Source organism: Lycium ferocissimum, chromosome 7 (genome assembly GCF_029784015.1).
Source record: "Lycium ferocissimum isolate CSIRO_LF1 chromosome 7, AGI_CSIRO_Lferr_CH_V1, whole genome shotgun sequence".
Taxonomy (NCBI): Eukaryota; Viridiplantae; Streptophyta; class Magnoliopsida; order Solanales; family Solanaceae; genus Lycium; species Lycium ferocissimum.
Window position 1 is genome coordinate 21,475,395 of NC_081348.1, and position 19,249 is coordinate 21,494,643.

Sequence of the window (19,249 nt, forward strand, 5' to 3'; positions counted from 1 at the left end):
CTATTACAACTTTTATGTGACAGGAAACCTTTTATCTTTTTCATAATACAGGAAAAAGCAAAAATCCCTGGATTAGACCTCCACAACTACATCTTAGTTTTATTACCATAGTCTGCATTCCAAAGCTGTAGAATTGTATAGAATCGCTTTGTGAGACGTTTCAAAAGCCGAATAAACTCAGTTACAACTTATAGTTTAACTCTACTTACATCAAAGGCAGCTCAAATTGCAACAAGCTTAAGCCAAATTACAAAGTGCAAATTACCATTTACTAACTCCCAACACAAGAATGATAAGTGACAAATCTGGAAGTAGCCAAAAGGAATTGTCTTCTGACCATTTCAATGTTCACAAAAACATCTTACAATTTGACAAACTTAATAATCATCATCATATACATAATCCAAAGCACAAAAACAAATCTTCATCAATTTTTGCACTTCCATCCCCCAAATTCTAGCACAAATACATCTGCAAAAGAGAAAAAAAAAATCCCGGCGCACTAAGTTCCCGCTACGCACATGTTCCGAGAAAGGGCCGGACCACAATGTTATATTATACGCAGCCTTCCCCTGAATGCATTTCTGCGAGAGCCTGTTTCCACGACTCCAACCCGTAACCTTGAACGTAAATCATCAGCAACGGACACCTAAAACATTACCACTACTAACTTGAATTATCACCCCACATTTCACTCCACTATCCACCCTATGCGTAAACACTTTCAACACCCTAACTCTCCCCACCAACTTCATCCTAGTTTCCACCTCCATTGTGGGTCCCCCACCAACCCCACCGTTCACCGCCGGAATCACACCACCGGACACGTCAGCTTTCAGCTTTTCCGGCAGTGGATAAGACTGAACATCAAATTTGGCAGACATATGTTGGGTCCTACCACCATCAATCTTCCCTGCAGGAATAAAAACAAGACCCACTTCTTCCCCTGAGTAACTTAACTGAAGCGAGCTGTCATAGTGGGTGAATTCATCACGATTTGGGTTCGTAACGGAGACATATTGGAAGAAAGTGAAGTTAACGGTGCCGTTGGTAACGGAGAAAGTTGGGAATCTAACGGCTTCCACAGCGATTTTTGGAGATTTGGGCTTGAAGAGGAAGAAGTAAGCGATTACAATGGATGCAATGATAAAGATGAGGAATACTGTGGCACATATACATGAAGCAAAATTTGTACTGCCTCTACTTGGTTTAGATCTGTAAGAATTATTCATGGCTAAAGATTATTGCTTTTGGAAAACCCAATTGGGAAAATTTAGTGTTAAGAATGTGAGGGATGTCAATAAAGTTATGGGTAGCAAATCATTAGCACTAAAGAAAAAGGTCAAAAAAGAAAAAACAAGAAAGACAAGGGTAGAAAGAGAGAGGAGACAGAGACTTTTTAGTTCATCAGTGACAGAGACTTTTTAGTTTTTCAGTGACTCTTAACTGTTTGGTTAAATGGTGTGGATCTACTATATACAGTGATTTTTTCTTTGTCAAAATTAAGGAAAGTGGTGGTACAGTGGTACTTACTCTCTTGAGATCTTTTTCTTTTCTTCCTTGTGAAGGAGTAGATAAAAATAGTAAGCAGGGAAGTTGATGTAAATAAAGAGAAAAGCCTATAGTTGCTGCTAAACTATAGATTTTTGTTTAATTTCCTTTTGTTAGAAATTGACAACAATAATGGCTAAGTTACAATTTCGTATCATATTTGCATTTTTTCTCCAACTAAGCAAACAAAATTGTCGTAATCATTGATTTTCGTCTAGTAGACAGACGTAGATGGCAACACATGTTTGATGTTACAGTTGCATCAAATCTGATATAGCAGCAGTTTTTCTTAGTTTAATTGCAGAATTGTTTGTCAGTGTAAGAATAAGTGAAAGTTAGAAACTTTTAATTTTAGAGTACTCTTAATTTTGACTTACAAAGATTTACTGCTATTGGATTGAAATGGTTTTCAAAAAGAAGAAACTGAAGTCAATTGATTGATGTTAAGATGTTTGTATAGTTTGCTTCTCATTTGTGTTTTCTTTGGGTATAGGAGGTTTAACAGTTACTTAAAGATTTTTGAGTGAGAAATAAGGTTTGCATAATTAGGTTTGAAGTGAACTCGGCATCAAGTTAAAGTTTAATATAAATTTAGATGATGTCCCACTTCATACCAACCACGTCGTTTCAAAAGGTGGAACGATGCGGCTCGTCGGTAAAAACTTACTGGCACTGTATTTACACTAAGCCAATAAATGTATGATATGTATTTGAACATAGACTTTTAGAACTTAACCATTATTTAGTGTAACTAGTATACGTACCTGCGCGATGCGCGGATAGTTCAAAGAAAAAATGAACGGAGAGATAATAGAAACAAATGTGTATGAACCATGTGTGATATATTGCAGATTTTATATTCTCATTTGTGTGGATCGACTAATATTTTTAATGATATATGTAACTGCTACAGCTTCATTGGCGTTTAATTTTTGCCTATGCTATTAAGAGGATTCAATTCTAGATAAATGTGTGTGTTGATGCTACTGTTGGCTCAAAAGTTGTTGCTTTGCCATCTTCCTGTCACCTTGAAGGATAAATGCCAATGTGTTAATTGAGAGCCATAATGTATGATATGTATTTGAACATAGACTTTTAGAACTTAACCATTATTTAGTGTAATATGCATTTTCACATCTGGTAAATTTATATGATTTAGTGTAACATCTTTGTATAGGACAAAATTCGTAAATACCAAATGGATGTATCAAAAGGGAACACGTGGCGATGGTGACAGGTCAGGTCCGAGTCAGCAAAAGTAATGTATTAAGCGTTTTATTATTTAGTCAAAGCATTACTTTATTTCATAAAATGCACATAAGATAATGTATTAATTAATATAAAATGCACATAAGATTATGTTAATATTATATTTTTTTTGGCATTATTTTCTAAACGATAATTAGTTATCTTAGTCTTCATTATCGTTTATTAATAACTCGTGCGACATCCTAAATTAATGATGAAAAAAAATCTCGACATATTCGAAATAAAGTAATGCCTTGAAAATAATAGAACGCTTAAATCAAAACCTTATAAAATAAAACACTTAAACCTAACGATAACAAGTTTCCAAACAAAACTTACTTTGAGGTACTTTACAACCCCACGATCCAAACGTTTAGGTATACTTGATGTATTGAGCCTACATTATTATTCGTAAAAAAAGATATCAGGTTTTATATAAAATATTGATATTTTGAAGTTTTGAGACATGACTAATATTTGATCAAAGTATGAAAAAAATGTGAATTTTAAAACTTTAAAATTATACAAAGTGTGGAGAAAATAATACTTGACTGTGCACTTTAATTTCCAATTGATTTGAGAAGATAAACTAAAGGGAAAAGGGTCAAATATACCCCTCTACTTTAGTTTAATGGTTAAATATACCCTCCATTAGTCAAAGTAGATAAATATACCCCTTCCGTTAGTCAAAGTAGATAAATATACCCCTTCCGTTAAGAAAGTAAACAAATATACCCCTCAGTTGACAAAATCCCCAATTCCACCATTAATTACCCGATTTAACTTTAAAAAACTCATGTCCGACCAGCCCCGACCCACAAATTAAATTATTTCCACCCAAATATACCCACCACCACTACAACCGACCCAACACAACAACCACCACCACTTCCACCACCACCGCCACCACTGTTTAGCACTCTCCCTTCCCCCTTACCCCCTAAATAGTTCTGGCAACAATGGTAAGCTTCTCTACTACTATTTTTCCTTCATTCTCTTTTTTTATCCACCTTAGACCTTAGTTATTGAAAAGTTAAAGAAAAAATGAAAAGAAGTCCTGTCGTTTTTCCTGGAAACAGAGTACAAAATAAAAAAAGAAATAAAAAGATTAAAGAAAAAACATAAAAAGGTAAAAGAAAGCGAAAGGAAAATATTACCGAAGAATTTCATGCAATTCGATTTCGTCAATTTGGGGTTGATAGATTCATTCTTCTTTACTGTGACTAATTTTCTATACATTCTTTTTAGATTTTAAAGGAGAATAACTCTATTTTGAATGTATTGTAATTCAATTCTCAAACAAAAGGAAAAAGGTTAGGTATAACTCTCGTTTACATTTCCTGGATTGTTGCCGGAACTGTTTAGGGGGTAACGGGGAAGGGGGAGTGCTAAACAGTGGTGGCAGTGGTGGGTATATTTGGGTGGAAAGAATTTAATTCGCTGGTCGGGGCGGGGCGGGTATGGGTTTTTTTAAGTTAAATCGGGTAATTAATGATGGAATTGGGGATTTTGTCAACTAAGGGGTATATTTGTTTACTTTCGTAACGGAAGGGGTATATTTATTTACTTTGATTAACGAAAGGGGTATATTTATCTACTTTGACTAACGGAAGGGGTATATTTATTTACTTTGACTAACGGAGGGTATATTTAACCATTAAACTAAAGTAGAGGGGTATATTTGACCCTTTTCCCTAAACTAAATGCAGAGATACCAAAGCAGGAGTCAAAATATTCAACGTTCTAGAAACTCTAGTTGAGATTTCAATTAGTTCGTGGTTGACTTGGAAAAGTAAAATATATTCATCCATTATCTCCACTACAAACCATGTATCAATTTATTGGTGCTAACCCCTGTTGTGTACAAGATTAATATGATATTGCGCACTAATTTTGTGTGCAAAAGGTATTTTGAATGAAAATCTCACTTTTTGGGATCATTTAAGTTGCGGACTCATAGTATGATATAGCAACAAATGGCTAAATCTATATATAATCTAAAACTAGGCATAGATAAGGTGATGTGACACTTCTCTATGACCACCATTGCTATTTATCTTTTTTGACATTTTTCTCTAATTTTTTTTTTTTTTTGGGTCATTGAATAAAAATGGTAATCATGCCCATGTTGCCGGAACAATTCTTGGTGGTTACTTATCTTTTAAATGTCATTAATTAGTCCCTAAAATATGCAACGTATATCCTTTCTAAAATGTTGGCTTGGTAAGCCATAAGTATAAAGAATTCATTTATCTCTATCTATTCAGAATTTTCTTTTTCTCTCTCGGCCGTTTAAAATATTGAATGTCCGTATTCAATACAAAATTATTGTGTATAAAACTGATTCAATTCTATTCACAAAAATTTCTCAATATGAATATAAATGGTCACTTATTGGAAACTGAATTGATCTGTCATCAATGCATTATAAATACCATATAATAATCTTTGCTAAACGTGAAAGAAACATCAAGGTGAAAAGCTATGATTTCATACCGTATAAAAAAAGGGGCTTAGTGTTATGGCTTTCCTAGCATCTTATGCAATTTTGCTGAAGGCAACTGAGTCCGCACTAATATATAGGGATAGGAAGCACAAGAGGAAAATAGAGTTGCTGATTTCTGACAAAAAACTACCGAGTTGGAAAAAGATATGCTGCTCCTAAGAAGTAAGAATTAATGCCTCTTAATTTACCTCAGTACCATATTTATGTTTATCGGATAGAGTTGTACGATTTGACCCCATATTGTTGAAGATTTTGAATCTGCATTATAACTCCATTTGCCCTAGGATTAGGATGTTGGAGGTTTATTTGCTCATTTGTTTTTTCTAAATTAGTATAACTTTCTTGAGAGTTTTGAGATTATTATACAACGGAAGAGATTATCTTCAATCGTGGTTTTTGGCTCCGGGGTAACAGACTAACTAATAACTATTAAAGCAATTGAAAGTAGAATGGACACTTATTAAAGTACGCAAATTTATCGTATTGCTGAAGTAGTAGAAGGTAGACAAAGTATAATGAAAATATTCAATCCAAGAATTGCGTGATTGTAAGACGATAGCACGGGGTTTGTCTTACTCCTCATTTCAAATTAAATTCTTAATACGATTTTGTTGGGATCAGGAGAATATCTGAATTTTTTAAAATTTTATTCATTTTGTTTGAAATAACGTGTAAGCTAAGATCTCTTTCACGTACGCGCGCAATACTTTTTGGTTATTATTTGTTCATCTGATGAATATATGCGTGCATATACATATTATTAACCTTTTCAATTGCGAGAGATGACCAAGTACATAGAGATATTATAAAATCTATATCTATATATAATATATAAAGTCAGGCATAGATAAGGTGATGTGACACTTCTCTATGGCCTGTTTTAAAGCTATTTATCTTTTTCTTCCTTTTTTTGGTGTTTCTCTCATTTTAAAATTAATAGGCTATGTAATAAAAAAATTCAAAAGCCACTCTTTTAATTCTATTAATTACACCTCTTAATTGTCTTAATTACACGTTTTCCTCCCTCTCTACAACCGCTTGTTATTTTTCCCTGGAACTTAATGTAGAAGTTGAAACATATTTATTTCAATTAATGAGAAATTGAGAGGAGACAATCACATAATTTTAGAATATGAGGAGTTTTTACCATTAAATCTTGTAGACTGCTATATAAATATGCATATCATCCGGCAGATACTCCTATCATATGCCTCAGAAATGACGAAACAATAGAGAAGGCTAATTAATTGTCGCATTTGATTGAAATGCATCATATTCTCAAACTGTGCCATTTGAAAGTGGACATTAGTACAATCCTTTACTTCATTTTTGCAATCCCCGGCTAATGAACTGTTTGTTGTATGTCAAAATATAAATATAAATATGCATACCATTCCGCATATGCTTCTATCATATGCTTTTATTTTCTGCTGCATTCTCAGTAACTCCAATTTTTTTGTTTAATTTACTCTATTTGAATGATAATTTTCTGCTTTTTATAGGTGCAAGAAATAGTTAGAATGCTATGATCTCACTCAAATAAATGGTTCTACTCTTTGCTCCTAAACGCTACAGTGCTAACTATTCTATAACCATATATTATGAGTGTTCCAGATGAATGAAGATGGTAATTAAGCGGTGATAGTTCCTATGGGATAAAATTATATTGTTTTCATTTTATATATAAATTATTGAAATTGAAGTTGTTTGCTAGCGAAATATGTTTCTCTTGTTTTTATACATAGTGGGCAGGGGAAGGAAAATGGAAGAAGATTACAAGGTGGGGAATCGAAATCTCACCAACAAGATGAAAGTTGAGGTAACCAACCCCATTTACTAAGATCTCCAGTGAAACATATTTCGTTTATCTTTTTGTTAATTTTTCAGTCTTGAGTTTATTATTGTTTTTTTATCCTGATAAGTAGCAAAGATATTTTTGTTTCCAAAGTACATTTTTTGAGTGCTTGACAATGCTCTTTGAAAAGGCCCGACTAAAACTAAGGGAGAATTAAGGAAATTGAAATAAGGAAAATTTACTTACCATAGCTACCTCTAAGACTTAATTATGAATAATAACTATCTTATTTAATATTTAATTTTTGCAGCTATATTATTCTAAAATTACATTTCATAGCTACCCAACTATATTTCAATTACTGTATTTCCTCATCTCCTAAATACACGGTCCATTAGCTATTCTATCCCTAAATACACAGTCCATGAGATCTCACCCCTCTCTTTATCTCTCTCACCCTTCTCTTTCTCTCTATCCATTACCTATCTCACCCCTAACTTATTTGGCATTTGAAATGCAAAAATTTTACTCCGAAGGGAGTATTATAAACAACTTATTTGGCATTTGAAATGCAAAAATTGCTAAAGTTCAGAATCAATGCGTACTCCTTTTGAAGGGCAAGTGTTTGATAAAATTCGTGCAATTTCTTCATTGTTGTTACATATCGTTCAAACGGTTTGTATTTTTTTCTTTTCTTTTTTTAATTTAAACAATCAACATATTTGACCGCTGACTTCGATAGTGGTGGGGAGACCATGGGATAAGATGTTCTTGGTGGAGTTGGAGAAGTTGGAAGAGGTGGAGGTGGCGTATGGCGAGGCGAAGTTGACAGTGAGGTGGAGGGGACGATAGCTTTATCGGTTCGGAACTAGAAAGAGCGAGAGGGGAGCGGGGGGTGGAGGCTAGCCAAAAGCACGTGATGTGGATCAAGCAAAGTGCAAATCGGTGGCTTGAAAGAGGCAACGATGATTTTGTAAAATATTTAGCTAATTCCCTGGGGGTTCTCTCCGGGGGAAGAGCGATAACGGGCTATTCTAGCGCGGGGCCCTGGGCGACTATGAATCAATGCCCCAGAAGAATGGAGGGCGTACTCCGCCTCCGAATGAGAGTTGTGGAGTTTCATGAAACTATGGGAAAGGTGTTTGAGGTGTGTAAAATGTTTGCGGGAGGTATATTTGAGAAGATTGGTATTATTTCAGTATATTTCGCCGTATTTCTAATTAAGGACGGTAGGAAACAGTTGTGACGATATATTTCACACGGCAAATTATTCCATTGTATATACGCATACTACAATTTTATATTTTCTTAAACAATCAACCATATTTCAGTTTAAGTTGTATTCCGGTGTATATTTTTCTTAATTTGGAAGTATTTCTAGTGCTGGCCGATTAAAAGTTTGGAATGGAGTAATTTGGAGAGAGAAACATGAGGATATTCGGGATAAGGTGGGGGTTATGGAACTTGCGAGAAGCGAGATTGAGATTATGCGTGAGACACGGTTAATTTAATTTGACTTACCATTTAAAATGAAAGAAGAGACATGACCTATTCCATAAATAGACTAGTCCGGGCGTTGCGTAGTAGTAATCATGATGTATAATTTTATTTATGCTCAAATTTATGCTATTTTTTTACTGTATTATTTTATTTTGTATTTCCATGTATTTCAAAAACGCGAACTCTACCGGATTTTTGTATTTCCGTGTATTTCAAAAAAGCGAAATACAACCGAAATCTGCCGGATTAATTTAATTTGACGATCAAACAATTCCCAATCATGGTCCTTGCGGATCGGATCATCCATATAATATACAACAAAAACTAGCTACGATTTGTAAATATAGAAAAAATCGCTATAAATTGTTATAAGCTATTAAAAAGTAGTTATTTATGTAAGTTTCACTTGAAATAATATTAGCGAGTCCATACTGAAAAGTATGAAGATAATTTGGAATTCTTGAATTTTGTTACTCACTAACGTAATTGGCCACCTAATTCTTATTAAAATTAAAAATAAGAGTTTAAGAATCGAAAATTGCGCGCAAAAGAAACACCATCAATTAATTGACCAAAAATATACTTAAGAAAGTAGTGATTGTTTTGAAAAGACGTAAAACATTTACAGAAAAATATTTTTTACATTGAATTTGATTCGATTTAGAGAATTGAAGTGGCACTTCTCGGACCAACAACTATTTATTTTTTCCTAATTATTTTTTGCTCATTAAAACCCATCTAAATACTAGTAATATTAACAGGATTCATGTTTTATGATGTTTAATTTCATTATGAAGTACATTTAAACATAAAGTGAATGAGAAAGGTCTCACTTATTTTAATCTCTATGCAAGAGCGTACAAAAATTACAAAAAAATTATAATTCAAATAACTAAATACTTTTTCATGATAATATTTAAACAATATGGGCAGCGAGATGATGTATATAAACCCAAAAATCTCTATGTACTAAATTTAAATGTTAATATTTATTATAATAATCAAATAGTTGTTCCATTTTTAAATTCCAAAGCCTCTAATATAATCAATAATAAATATTGTTATGTATAATAACTAATAGTAATGTTTACGAAGAACATGTATTAATTATTAATAAATGTTTCTCTATCCAAAAATTCCTAAATAAAACTAAAAATTATTTAATTTCATGACCGCGTGAAGCACGGATTAACACTCTGTTTGGATCATTGTTACCCATCGTTTCATAATGTATTGTACTGTGTTGTATTGTACTATTTTGTAGATATAATGTTTGGATAGACTGTACTATTTGTTGTTGTTTAATAACATTTTATTGTTTGGTTTGACCGTATCGCGTTGTATCTTAACTGGTAAGTTTACTAAAATACCTAAGCTATTGTAAATGTAAATTTATCAATAATTACTAAGAAACATAATTTAGGACAACTTCTTTCTGCTAATTTGTCACAAGTTATGCCTTGTAAATATATTAAGCTATTAAATTCAAGCAAATCTAACAAAGTTAATTAAAAAGAGTTTATTGATATTAAAAGCAATAATAAGTACTTTTACCCATTAGATGTTCCTTATAAATTTTCAATGTAGAATCAACTGGGAGAAAATGTGTGTGACAATGCGTATCCATTTTATGTCATACAATCAGGTACTTAATTCAGTTCCTTACTGTTGAATGAGACAAAGATAAGCAAAGTTTTTTAACGAAAAAGGAGACAAAGATGAAGAATGGAAAAGGAGGCAGATGTACAAGAAGTTGACTGAGGCAGAAGAAGGAAGATATAGGGAAGGGTATTTGGGTGGAGTTAAATTATACGGGGTAAAGGTTAAAATAGGATTAATGAAATATTAAGGACATAATTGGAACGAGAAATTAGGTAACGATGAGATAACACTAAATCGGTTGTTACATAAAATTGGGCTTTTCATTGTTACGTAACGACGGATTTATTTGCAATAATGATACAATGGGTAACAACGATCCAAACAAGGTGTAAGTCACTAGTTTTATTAATTCGAAAGAACCTATCAAATTATATATTAAGAAATGTTATAGGAGTACATGTTTTTTTTTTTTTTTTTCATACAAAGCTATAAACTATAATACTAACTAGGGGTGTACATGGACCGGGTTGGTTCGGATTTTTTAAACACCAAACCAAACCAATTGCGTCGGGCTTTTAAATTTATACACCAAACCAAACCAATAAAATTCGGGTTTTTCAACCTCGGGTTTTCTCGGGTTATTCGGTTTTCTCGGATTTTTCGGGTTTTTTTTTTTCGGAATAGTCTTGATACAATACATATAACTTTTACTTCAAATATTTCTGTCCTAGTAAGATACAACTATATAATTAAGGTGTTTCTTAAGAAAATAACACAAAATGTGAGAAGAGTGATAACATTGTATTAAAATATTCAACAAAAACTAATAAAATCGGTTAAAATAAATATTGCTAATTAACAAGCCATAAAGAAAATGACCATAATCTAAAAATACTAAGCCACGCTAAAATAAGCACGGCTAATAAGTATTAGTTACATGAAAAAGAAAAAAAACTTAAGTTATGTATTTTCACTCTCTAAACTAATTGTGCAAAACTAAAGAATAGATATCAACATTATTGTCATTCCTAGTGGTAAATTGAATTTCTTTTGTTAGCGTTAGTGTTGGTGGTTTTGGTTTGAACTTTATTTGAGTTACAAATATCCATAGGATATAAAACTTATTGACATTCAAAATTAAGTTCAAGCTTGAATAATATGATAATAGATTAAAAAACTACGAAAAAATAAAAGAAACATCTATAAATTCCATTACAAATAAATATTTTTATGTATAAAATATTTTAAAAATTGAATACATGTAATGTCGGGTTGGTTTGGTTCGGTTTGACTTTTTTAAGTTAAAACCAAACCAAACCAATTATGATCAGGTTTTTTTTCTCAACACCAAACCAAGTCAAACCAAACCACTAGTCGGGTTTTTTTCTCGGTTTGACTCAATTTATCGGTTTGGTTCGATTTGTCGGTTTACTTTGTACACCCCTAATACTAACCATTGGAGGCCTAAAATAGTTGAAATCTGCACATTTCATCCTTTAACATTTTTCATTTCTTGAATTATTATTTTTTATTCTCTTTTTTAATTATTTACCACCCAAACGGCCTAAAATAGCACACAACTCATCCAGAGTTTCAATTTCCCCCTAACTTGGTTGAACTTCATGAGTAAAACAACGTAAACCATTATTTGAGGAAAAAGGACATCGTTCCTTTAAGTTAATCCAGCATGGAAATATAAACAACAAACTTTACAGTATTTTGAGAATAGACACCGAGATAACCTGGTCACAACCTAAGCTAGGTCATTTCCAGTTAAACTACGAAAATGAACGGAAAGCAATGAATCAGGATATTCTCTTGAAGTTGATGCCTGCAGACGTCTGCAGACTCTCTTATGTATACTTATATACCAATTCTTCAGTGAAATATCAATAGGCAATCTCATTAAGGCGGCGATCCATAATATGCGATACGGTCTCAATGAATGCATCTTCGCTTGAGCTAGGGAGCACGGAGTCCAGTGCTTCTTGAACAATCTCCTCAATTACAGATTCTTTGTTCAAGGTTTTCCGGCACATAATGTTCCCTATGGTAAATGGGGTGAGGCTCCTCTCTACACCTTTCTTCAAAAGCATTGTAGAGATGCGGAGTGTGCGTGAACTTTCCAAAGGCATGTCCCACCCGTAAAACTTTAACAAGGCAATGTCTTCTTCCGCATCAAGTGATTTTATGTACTCAATGGTTTCAGAGCTAAATGGCTGACGAGCTTGTGGCCAATACAGCCAGTCAAAAGTGACATCTTCAAACTGCAATATCATATAGATAAAACAACTCAAAATCCAAAGCATGCAAAAAAAAAAATTAACGGATTTTCCTTGTATTGTTAATCTTGAATTAAAGAGATATCAAGAGAGCTTATAAACAAGTCAAACAAGCTTTTACAATTCTACAAGTTTTACATGAGTTTTTTTTTGCAGTATATCAAGGCAGAGCACTGAGAAATTTTACTAATTGTAGTTTAAACTTCTACAAAAGCGCACGCTATTAAGACTTCTAATGTGTTAATGTCTCAGGCAGTGCAGATAATATCAGGCATCTCAAAAGGCAGGTTAAAAAAATGGATAGCTATGAGATGGAGCAGTCTTACAAAACTGACCACATTTTTTTTTTTAATGTGGTCAGTTTTGTTAGACTGCAGCATCTCATAGATATCCATTGACCAACAAAAATCATACTGGCATTTGACATTTAATCAATCATCTCAGGGGCTTGTAAGTACGTAGAAATGACGGGTAAACAATTATAGCGGAGATTACATTGAATCTGAAATCGGATGAAACTTAACTTGCTTCTGAATTCCCATCACAGCAAGTCCTTTAAATCTATGTTGCTCGGACTCTTCAAAAATGTTGTCCGCTACGTGTTGGATCTTCCAAAAAATAGTGCATTTTTGGAGGATCTAGCACGGATGATGCAACATTTTTGGAGAGCCTGAGCAACATAACTTAAAATCATAGAAGTCACTTGCTGGAGGGTTATGTTTGATCACAAAACAAAATTGTAAAACATAATTAACATCGCATAGCAACAACTTTAACCAATATAATTGAAAGCAAATCAGGACATGCAGCAGCAAAGAATGTATCCACCAACAATTCATATCATACACGAAAAGAAAAGGAAAAATAAAGATGAAGACTTACGCTCTCAGGCAAGCAGTAACCGTGATCAATTGGAATGAGGACAATCTGTCCATCTTCACCTTTGCTCATTAATATATTCCCGGCATGCCTATCTGCATTTGCCATCCTCATATCAAGCACAGCAATCTTGTGCACTTCCCCCACAGGAAAAGCATTAGGACCCATATCCTCACAACTTCCATTATTCTCCGTGAACTTTTGCAAGGACCCAATCTTAGATGTGATACCGTCTGGGTGATTGAATCCGCTATGGAAACACCTCACAAAGACAGTTGGTGGAACACCAGCAAAGCCCAGTGCCTCACCAGAAAATGAACGCCGACCACTTTTTGGATGATCCAAAAGGTAGGCAGCACATTCCCTTAAAGCACCTTCTCCAACTCTTGTTCCTTTCTTCAAACCCTCACCATCAACTGACAAAGGCAGCCCTCGCGGGTTATTCACAGCCATAGGCTCCTCATCAATTGGTTTAAACACCGAAAGATACTTACTCCCTGCTGCATCAAGCATAAAGTACGCTCCTCCTGTGCCTTCGGATGATCTAATAGGATAATGTCCTCTATCTAACCCTTCAAGTGTAGAACCAATCAAATCACTAATCACCAAAGGCACTTCAATCTTTGGGTTAACAATGATAGGTTCCAAAATACTTGTCCTATCAGGAGGCTCCCTAGGGACCAAAAGCTTATTATTGTCTACTTCATTCCCACTCCTGTTCTGTGTAACCTTGTCATTCAGTTGTGGTGCTACAATAGACAACTCGAAATTCTTCTCCACAGGTCTTGCTCTAATTTTTGCAGATTTCCTCACAAACAAATGAATCACAGCATCATCTTTCTTGCAGATATCATGTATAAGCCTCTGATCTTCAAGTCTCTCGCCATTGCAAATCACTTCTTGTTCATCAATATCTCTTCCTAAAGCACCCTTCTTTTTAGCAATTTGACACTTCACATATCCAACATCCCTGCTCCTATCCACATTAAACGTAAACTCTTCACCAGAAGCAGTTTTCACATTGATAGCCTGAAGATCTGATAACCTAAGGACCAAATGAAGAACATTTCCATCACCAACTCCATAATCCTTAATAAGGGAATTGCTTCGGGCTAATTCTCGACCCCCACAAACCAATTTTTGATTTTTCACAACAAACCCTTTACAGGTCTGAATCTGAAGTTTCACAGAGTCAATTGAATCATATCTCAATACTCTCATTGGTACCATTGACCCTGACATAGCCACGTATATCTGAATCGATTCTTGGCTATGTAAATATGAAGGAATCATCAAAGACTCTTTACAAATAGGACTAATTGCAATCACCCCAGCTGAAGACATCTTTCACTAATCAAAAAATTTTCAAACCCTAAATTCCAAAAAATCAAATCAACCTGAAAAATACAAACCCCCCTAACAAAAAAAAAAAAAAAGATAATTTACCAAGGAATTTCACAAACCCATTTTTTTTATATACAATCTGTGTTTTCCTCTTCACAGATCGAATACTGTACAAATCAAAAAGTAACAAAACCAATATTAAAAACTTTCCCAAAGCCCTAGAGATTCATGATTTGGCCCATTATATGAATTTAATTGAAATGGGCCATCGAATAAACGACAGCTAGAAGCTTTGGGAAACTGGAAATTAGGGTTTCAGAAATTGGAATTTGGGGAAAAAAAGAAAACAACTTTAAATAGAGAAATTCAAAGGCAGAGAACAATCCCTTAACAAGAACCAAAGACTAAAATGGATGATCGGAATGTTGGTGTACAGATAAGGTGAAAATTAATCAACGATGAGCTTTTTGAATGGTAACGGCGAGTTTTCCGGCAATATGAACGGTGAGAAAATAACAAAGTTTGGTGGAGAAGATATGTGCTGTAGACGTAGGAATTATTATAGTAGTACAGCGTTGAATGACGACTTTGACGTTGGATTATTCACGGCGTTTACTCGTTTTCTATTTTCCAAAGGGAGAATTGCGTTTTTAGTCCCTCAGTTATTAATAAATATTAGTTTTATTCCATGTGATATATGACTTATAACATTTAACCTTCAATTAATTTAAATGTGTGCTTTTGGTCTATTTTTGTTGGAAATATGTTATATTTAAATTATTTTTAGAAATATATTACCTTTAAATATAGAATAAGGATATCATTTTAATAGAACATATGCTTAATTAAATGGTACTTCCTTCTCATCAAAAAGAGCGTCAACTTAGCCTTTTTTTTCTTAAGTAAAAAAAAAAATATTCACTTATCAAATCAAGAAAGAATGAATTTTATTTTTTTCAAATTTGTCCCTATTAAGTGTTATGTGATCAAATTTCAATACCTATTTAATTAGGGATAGTTTAATCAAATTATCTATTTTTATCTAAGAGTATTTTCTTAAAGAGTGTGCAAATGGCTAAGTGAAGACTCATTTTTATCCGAGGGAGTCTAACAGTTAATAAATTTGAAAATCTGTCAACATTCATTAGCAAAGGATAAAAATTGGACATCTTAAACTACAGGTTAAATGAGTTTAGTCAGGACTAAAAATAGAATTCACCAATAATTAAAGGATCAAAAGTGATATTAACCTTTTTGCGAAAGAGGAAGTGAGAAGAAGCTGTTAGCAGCGCTGTTAATTGGGAAACAAGTTGGAAGAAGACACATCATTGATGACACAGATTACAAGAATATCGTAACGTTGTAAAGTGCTGAGTAGGTTCGAGGAAATTGGGTCATGCAAGACTTTTCTACTTTTGCCACTCGTTATCTCATTCAAATTTTATATTTACACTATTGGTAAAGACTTCTTCGACAATTAAATTAAGACCTAATTATAAGGTGAGTTAAGTAATTCATCCATTTCAATTTATGCGACACATTTCACTTATCGAGAGTCAATTTAATTAAAGTTTAAAGCTAAATTGGATTAGATTAACTTAATTTTTTAAGATTAAAATTTATATATTTGAAAATTACATGAAAGTACTAAGTTACAACTTTCTCGTATCAATTGATGAAAAAATACATCTTAAAATGTCGGTCAAAATTCATGCAGTTTGAACCTCGTGAAACGAAAAGTTCCACATAAATTGAGATAGAGGGAGTAATTTTTATAGAAAAAAATATATGAAAACCTGATAATGATGGTAATAACCTACTATTATTGGTTATTTTGTGCTAATAGTATTAAGAAAAATATCACCGCCATCGTATATATTACTTAAACATGCCTATATACATTAGGTTGCAGCCATGTTAGCCAGTTTGGATTTAATTGTGAGTACCTTTTTGGTTTATTGCAAGAAGAAAAATAACAAATTATTTTAGTTTTGGAAAACAAAATCAGTAAAATTATACTCCCTTGCCAATTTTATAGGACATTCGAATTTGAAAAGTCTAACAAAAGTAAATTTCACTATCATTTTTAATACTTTAATATTTCTGATTGAAAATAATGATTTATGATAGATTTCAAACTATTTTGCTGGATTTATAAGATTTTATGTAATTAAAATAAGCAACGGTCGGTTGAATCCACAGTAAATATAGATTTTGTGATCCTTATACTTAAATTCAAGCAATCTTGAGACCTTGTTTCCATCACGAATTCTTCATTTAGAAGAATTCTTGAATGGTCTTCAACAATAGCTACAAGTTAGAAATTTGTTCTTGTGGTTTCGATTATTTACATATAACTTTTTAACATGTATTTCTATTTTCTTTGTAATAAAATACTATTTGCCTCCCAAATTATACCTATATAATATACTGGCCCCCAACAACATCTACATAATTGTGTGAGGCATTTTTTTTTTTACCACACAAGTTAATGGATTCAAAATTTGTGGACTCAAAAAGTGTTATCTCCACTCCGTATGCTGCAATTTTAGCTGTATTAGTACAAGTACCCCCTTGACCAAATGTAGTAAACACCTTCACACAAGAGAACTACCTTTTCTTGTTAACTAATTGTATTGAGGTCACGGTCTTTAATCAAATGGAGGAACTTGTAGCTCACCGATTTCACCCAAAAAGCTTTACTACAAGTTGGAAGGGGGTGGGTGAAGATGGAGAAAAATGGAAGTTTGCTAGTAATAGAACTGAAATCTAAGGTGTGTGTATTCAGGATGATTGAGAAAACATAAAACAAATAAAGAAAAAGATTTGTTTGTAAATTTGCATTTCTCTGACTGTATTCAGGATGATTGAATTGACTGCTTAACGTTAGTGTGGGATCTGCAGAATAATCGCGATTTAAAGACTTTGATAGCCAAAACAAAGAAAGAGTTCAACCATAATTTGGAGTTTAAAGGATCTGTTTATCTAATTAAATCTGAAGCTGAGTTTGTAAATGTGGTTTTGAGTAATTTTTTAAGTGAATCTTCATTCCACTAACAAAATTTTTATTTTTTTTCAAGTTAAATGTGTGCTCAAACATAACTTCACCTTTCAAATGCTTTTTTTCAACTTTTTTTTTTTCTTTTCAAATTCTATTTTTTTTTTCAAATATCATATCGTTTATGTCCAAACCCCTACTATTTGGATCCAGGGGAGCATATTCCATATTGATACTATAGTTTCTTGACTGTTAAAACTGTTGTGTGGTGTTGCCTCTCATGAAGTCAAAGGAAGAAATTTTTAGTAGAATTTTTCTAAACGTTAAGATTAAGGTGTTATGGACATTGGACTGTGGTTGGCTAGTTGGAGAATCTTGTCGGAGATACGTCCAACTTTTTTGTGAGCACTGAGCTACCTAACTCAGCTTAAATTTAGTATTTCCTCATTATTGACACTTTAATTTAAAGAGAGAATGCTCCCATAGAAGTGACAGCTGACCAAAAAGTTTATACACCTTTATTCCTCTATGACTCATTTTACACTTACTTTAATTTGAGTCCTTGGAAAAAAAGAAAAGAGAGTTTAAGTTGAAGACACCGGCAGTGGTATAAAAATATACGTTTAAACTTTTGTATACATCAATAATGTAAGCAATTTTACACTATTAATGTAGTTTTATTTGATGTAACAAGTCATTTACCAAGATTTTTTCTTGTGTGTCTTTTTTATGATGGTGGTGTCTGAGTCAACTTGTGCGCACTTTAATGATTCTACCAAATATGTGTTTTTGGAAAAATTGGTGGTGTTTCAAAAGGGAATGTCTAAGTTTGAAAAAACTTTTCTTGAAATATTAGTTTAAAACATCTACTTATGAATTATTTAATCTTACAATTAATGGAGTCAACCTGCTCCATTACAAACCGTTAACCAAATGTTAGTAAGTCGTTGGAGCCGCACCTATGTATACATGGCAAAATATCAGGCATGTAATAGAATTTTTGATCGGCTTTGGTGGAGCGACCACTCTAGTGAACAACATAAAGAATTTCGTAATTCCTTTCTGTTCTTCCTATCTCTTCTAACTTGTTGAACTATACTTTCTAATATTCTGTTGTTTCTGCTTCCAGTTTATAATTGGAAGAACTTGTTAGATCTTAGTAGATACACCTAACTTATTGTATGAACGAAATATCCTTAAAGTCAATATCCTTACACGCCTCAAGCTAAATACTATTCTCCAAAATACTTTTTTTTTTCCAACACCTGTTACCTCCCACTAGCACAAGTAGTGCATTCACCAAGTTTTGCGGGTTATCAATCCACACTTGCTATAAAAGTTACATGCAATTGGCTTTTAAGTTGCGTAATAGTGTAAAATTCTTTTATACAATCCGTGTATATTAATAAAACTCGAATATTTACACAATTAAGTCACTAATAAGCTTATTAATCGTATTTGTTGTATACGGTTAAAACCGGATATGGTCCAAACCGGAGAAAGAGAAGGAGTAGGAATATACCGGATGATACCCGGTCCTTTCG

General features: G+C 33.1%; 2 protein-coding genes across 3 annotated transcripts; both read right to left on the minus strand.

The window, feature by feature from the left end:
• Positions 1-237: 237 nt before the first annotated feature.
• On the minus strand, positions 238-1,605 carry LOC132063765 (uncharacterized). The gene is made up of 2 exons (XM_059456477.1): positions 1,474-1,605; positions 238-1,420 (listed from the first exon to the last, which is right to left on the minus strand). Exon 2 carries the CDS (start codon positions 1,230-1,232, stop codon positions 636-638), a length of 597 nt encoding a protein of 198 aa, XP_059312460.1. The 5' UTR covers positions 1,233-1,420; positions 1,474-1,605; the 3' UTR covers positions 238-635.
• Positions 1,606-11,827: 10,222 nt separating this feature from the next.
• LOC132063766 (phosphatidylinositol 4-kinase gamma 4-like) lies at positions 11,828-15,300 on the minus strand. 2 transcript variants are annotated; one of them, XM_059456479.1, is made up of 3 exons: positions 13,367-15,300; positions 12,074-12,469; positions 11,828-12,019 (listed from the first exon to the last, which is right to left on the minus strand). In XM_059456479.1, the coding sequence occupies exons 1-2, from the start codon at positions 14,705-14,707 to the stop codon at positions 12,092-12,094; spliced, it is 1,719 nt and encodes a 572-aa protein (XP_059312462.1). In that variant the 5' UTR covers positions 14,708-15,300; the 3' UTR covers positions 11,828-12,019; positions 12,074-12,091. The 2 variants fall into 2 exon arrangements, with proteins under 2 accessions (XP_059312462.1, XP_059312461.1); XM_059456478.1 differs by having other exon boundaries at positions 11,828-12,469; positions 13,367-15,298.
• Between the last annotated feature and the right edge of the window lie 3,949 nt (positions 15,301-19,249).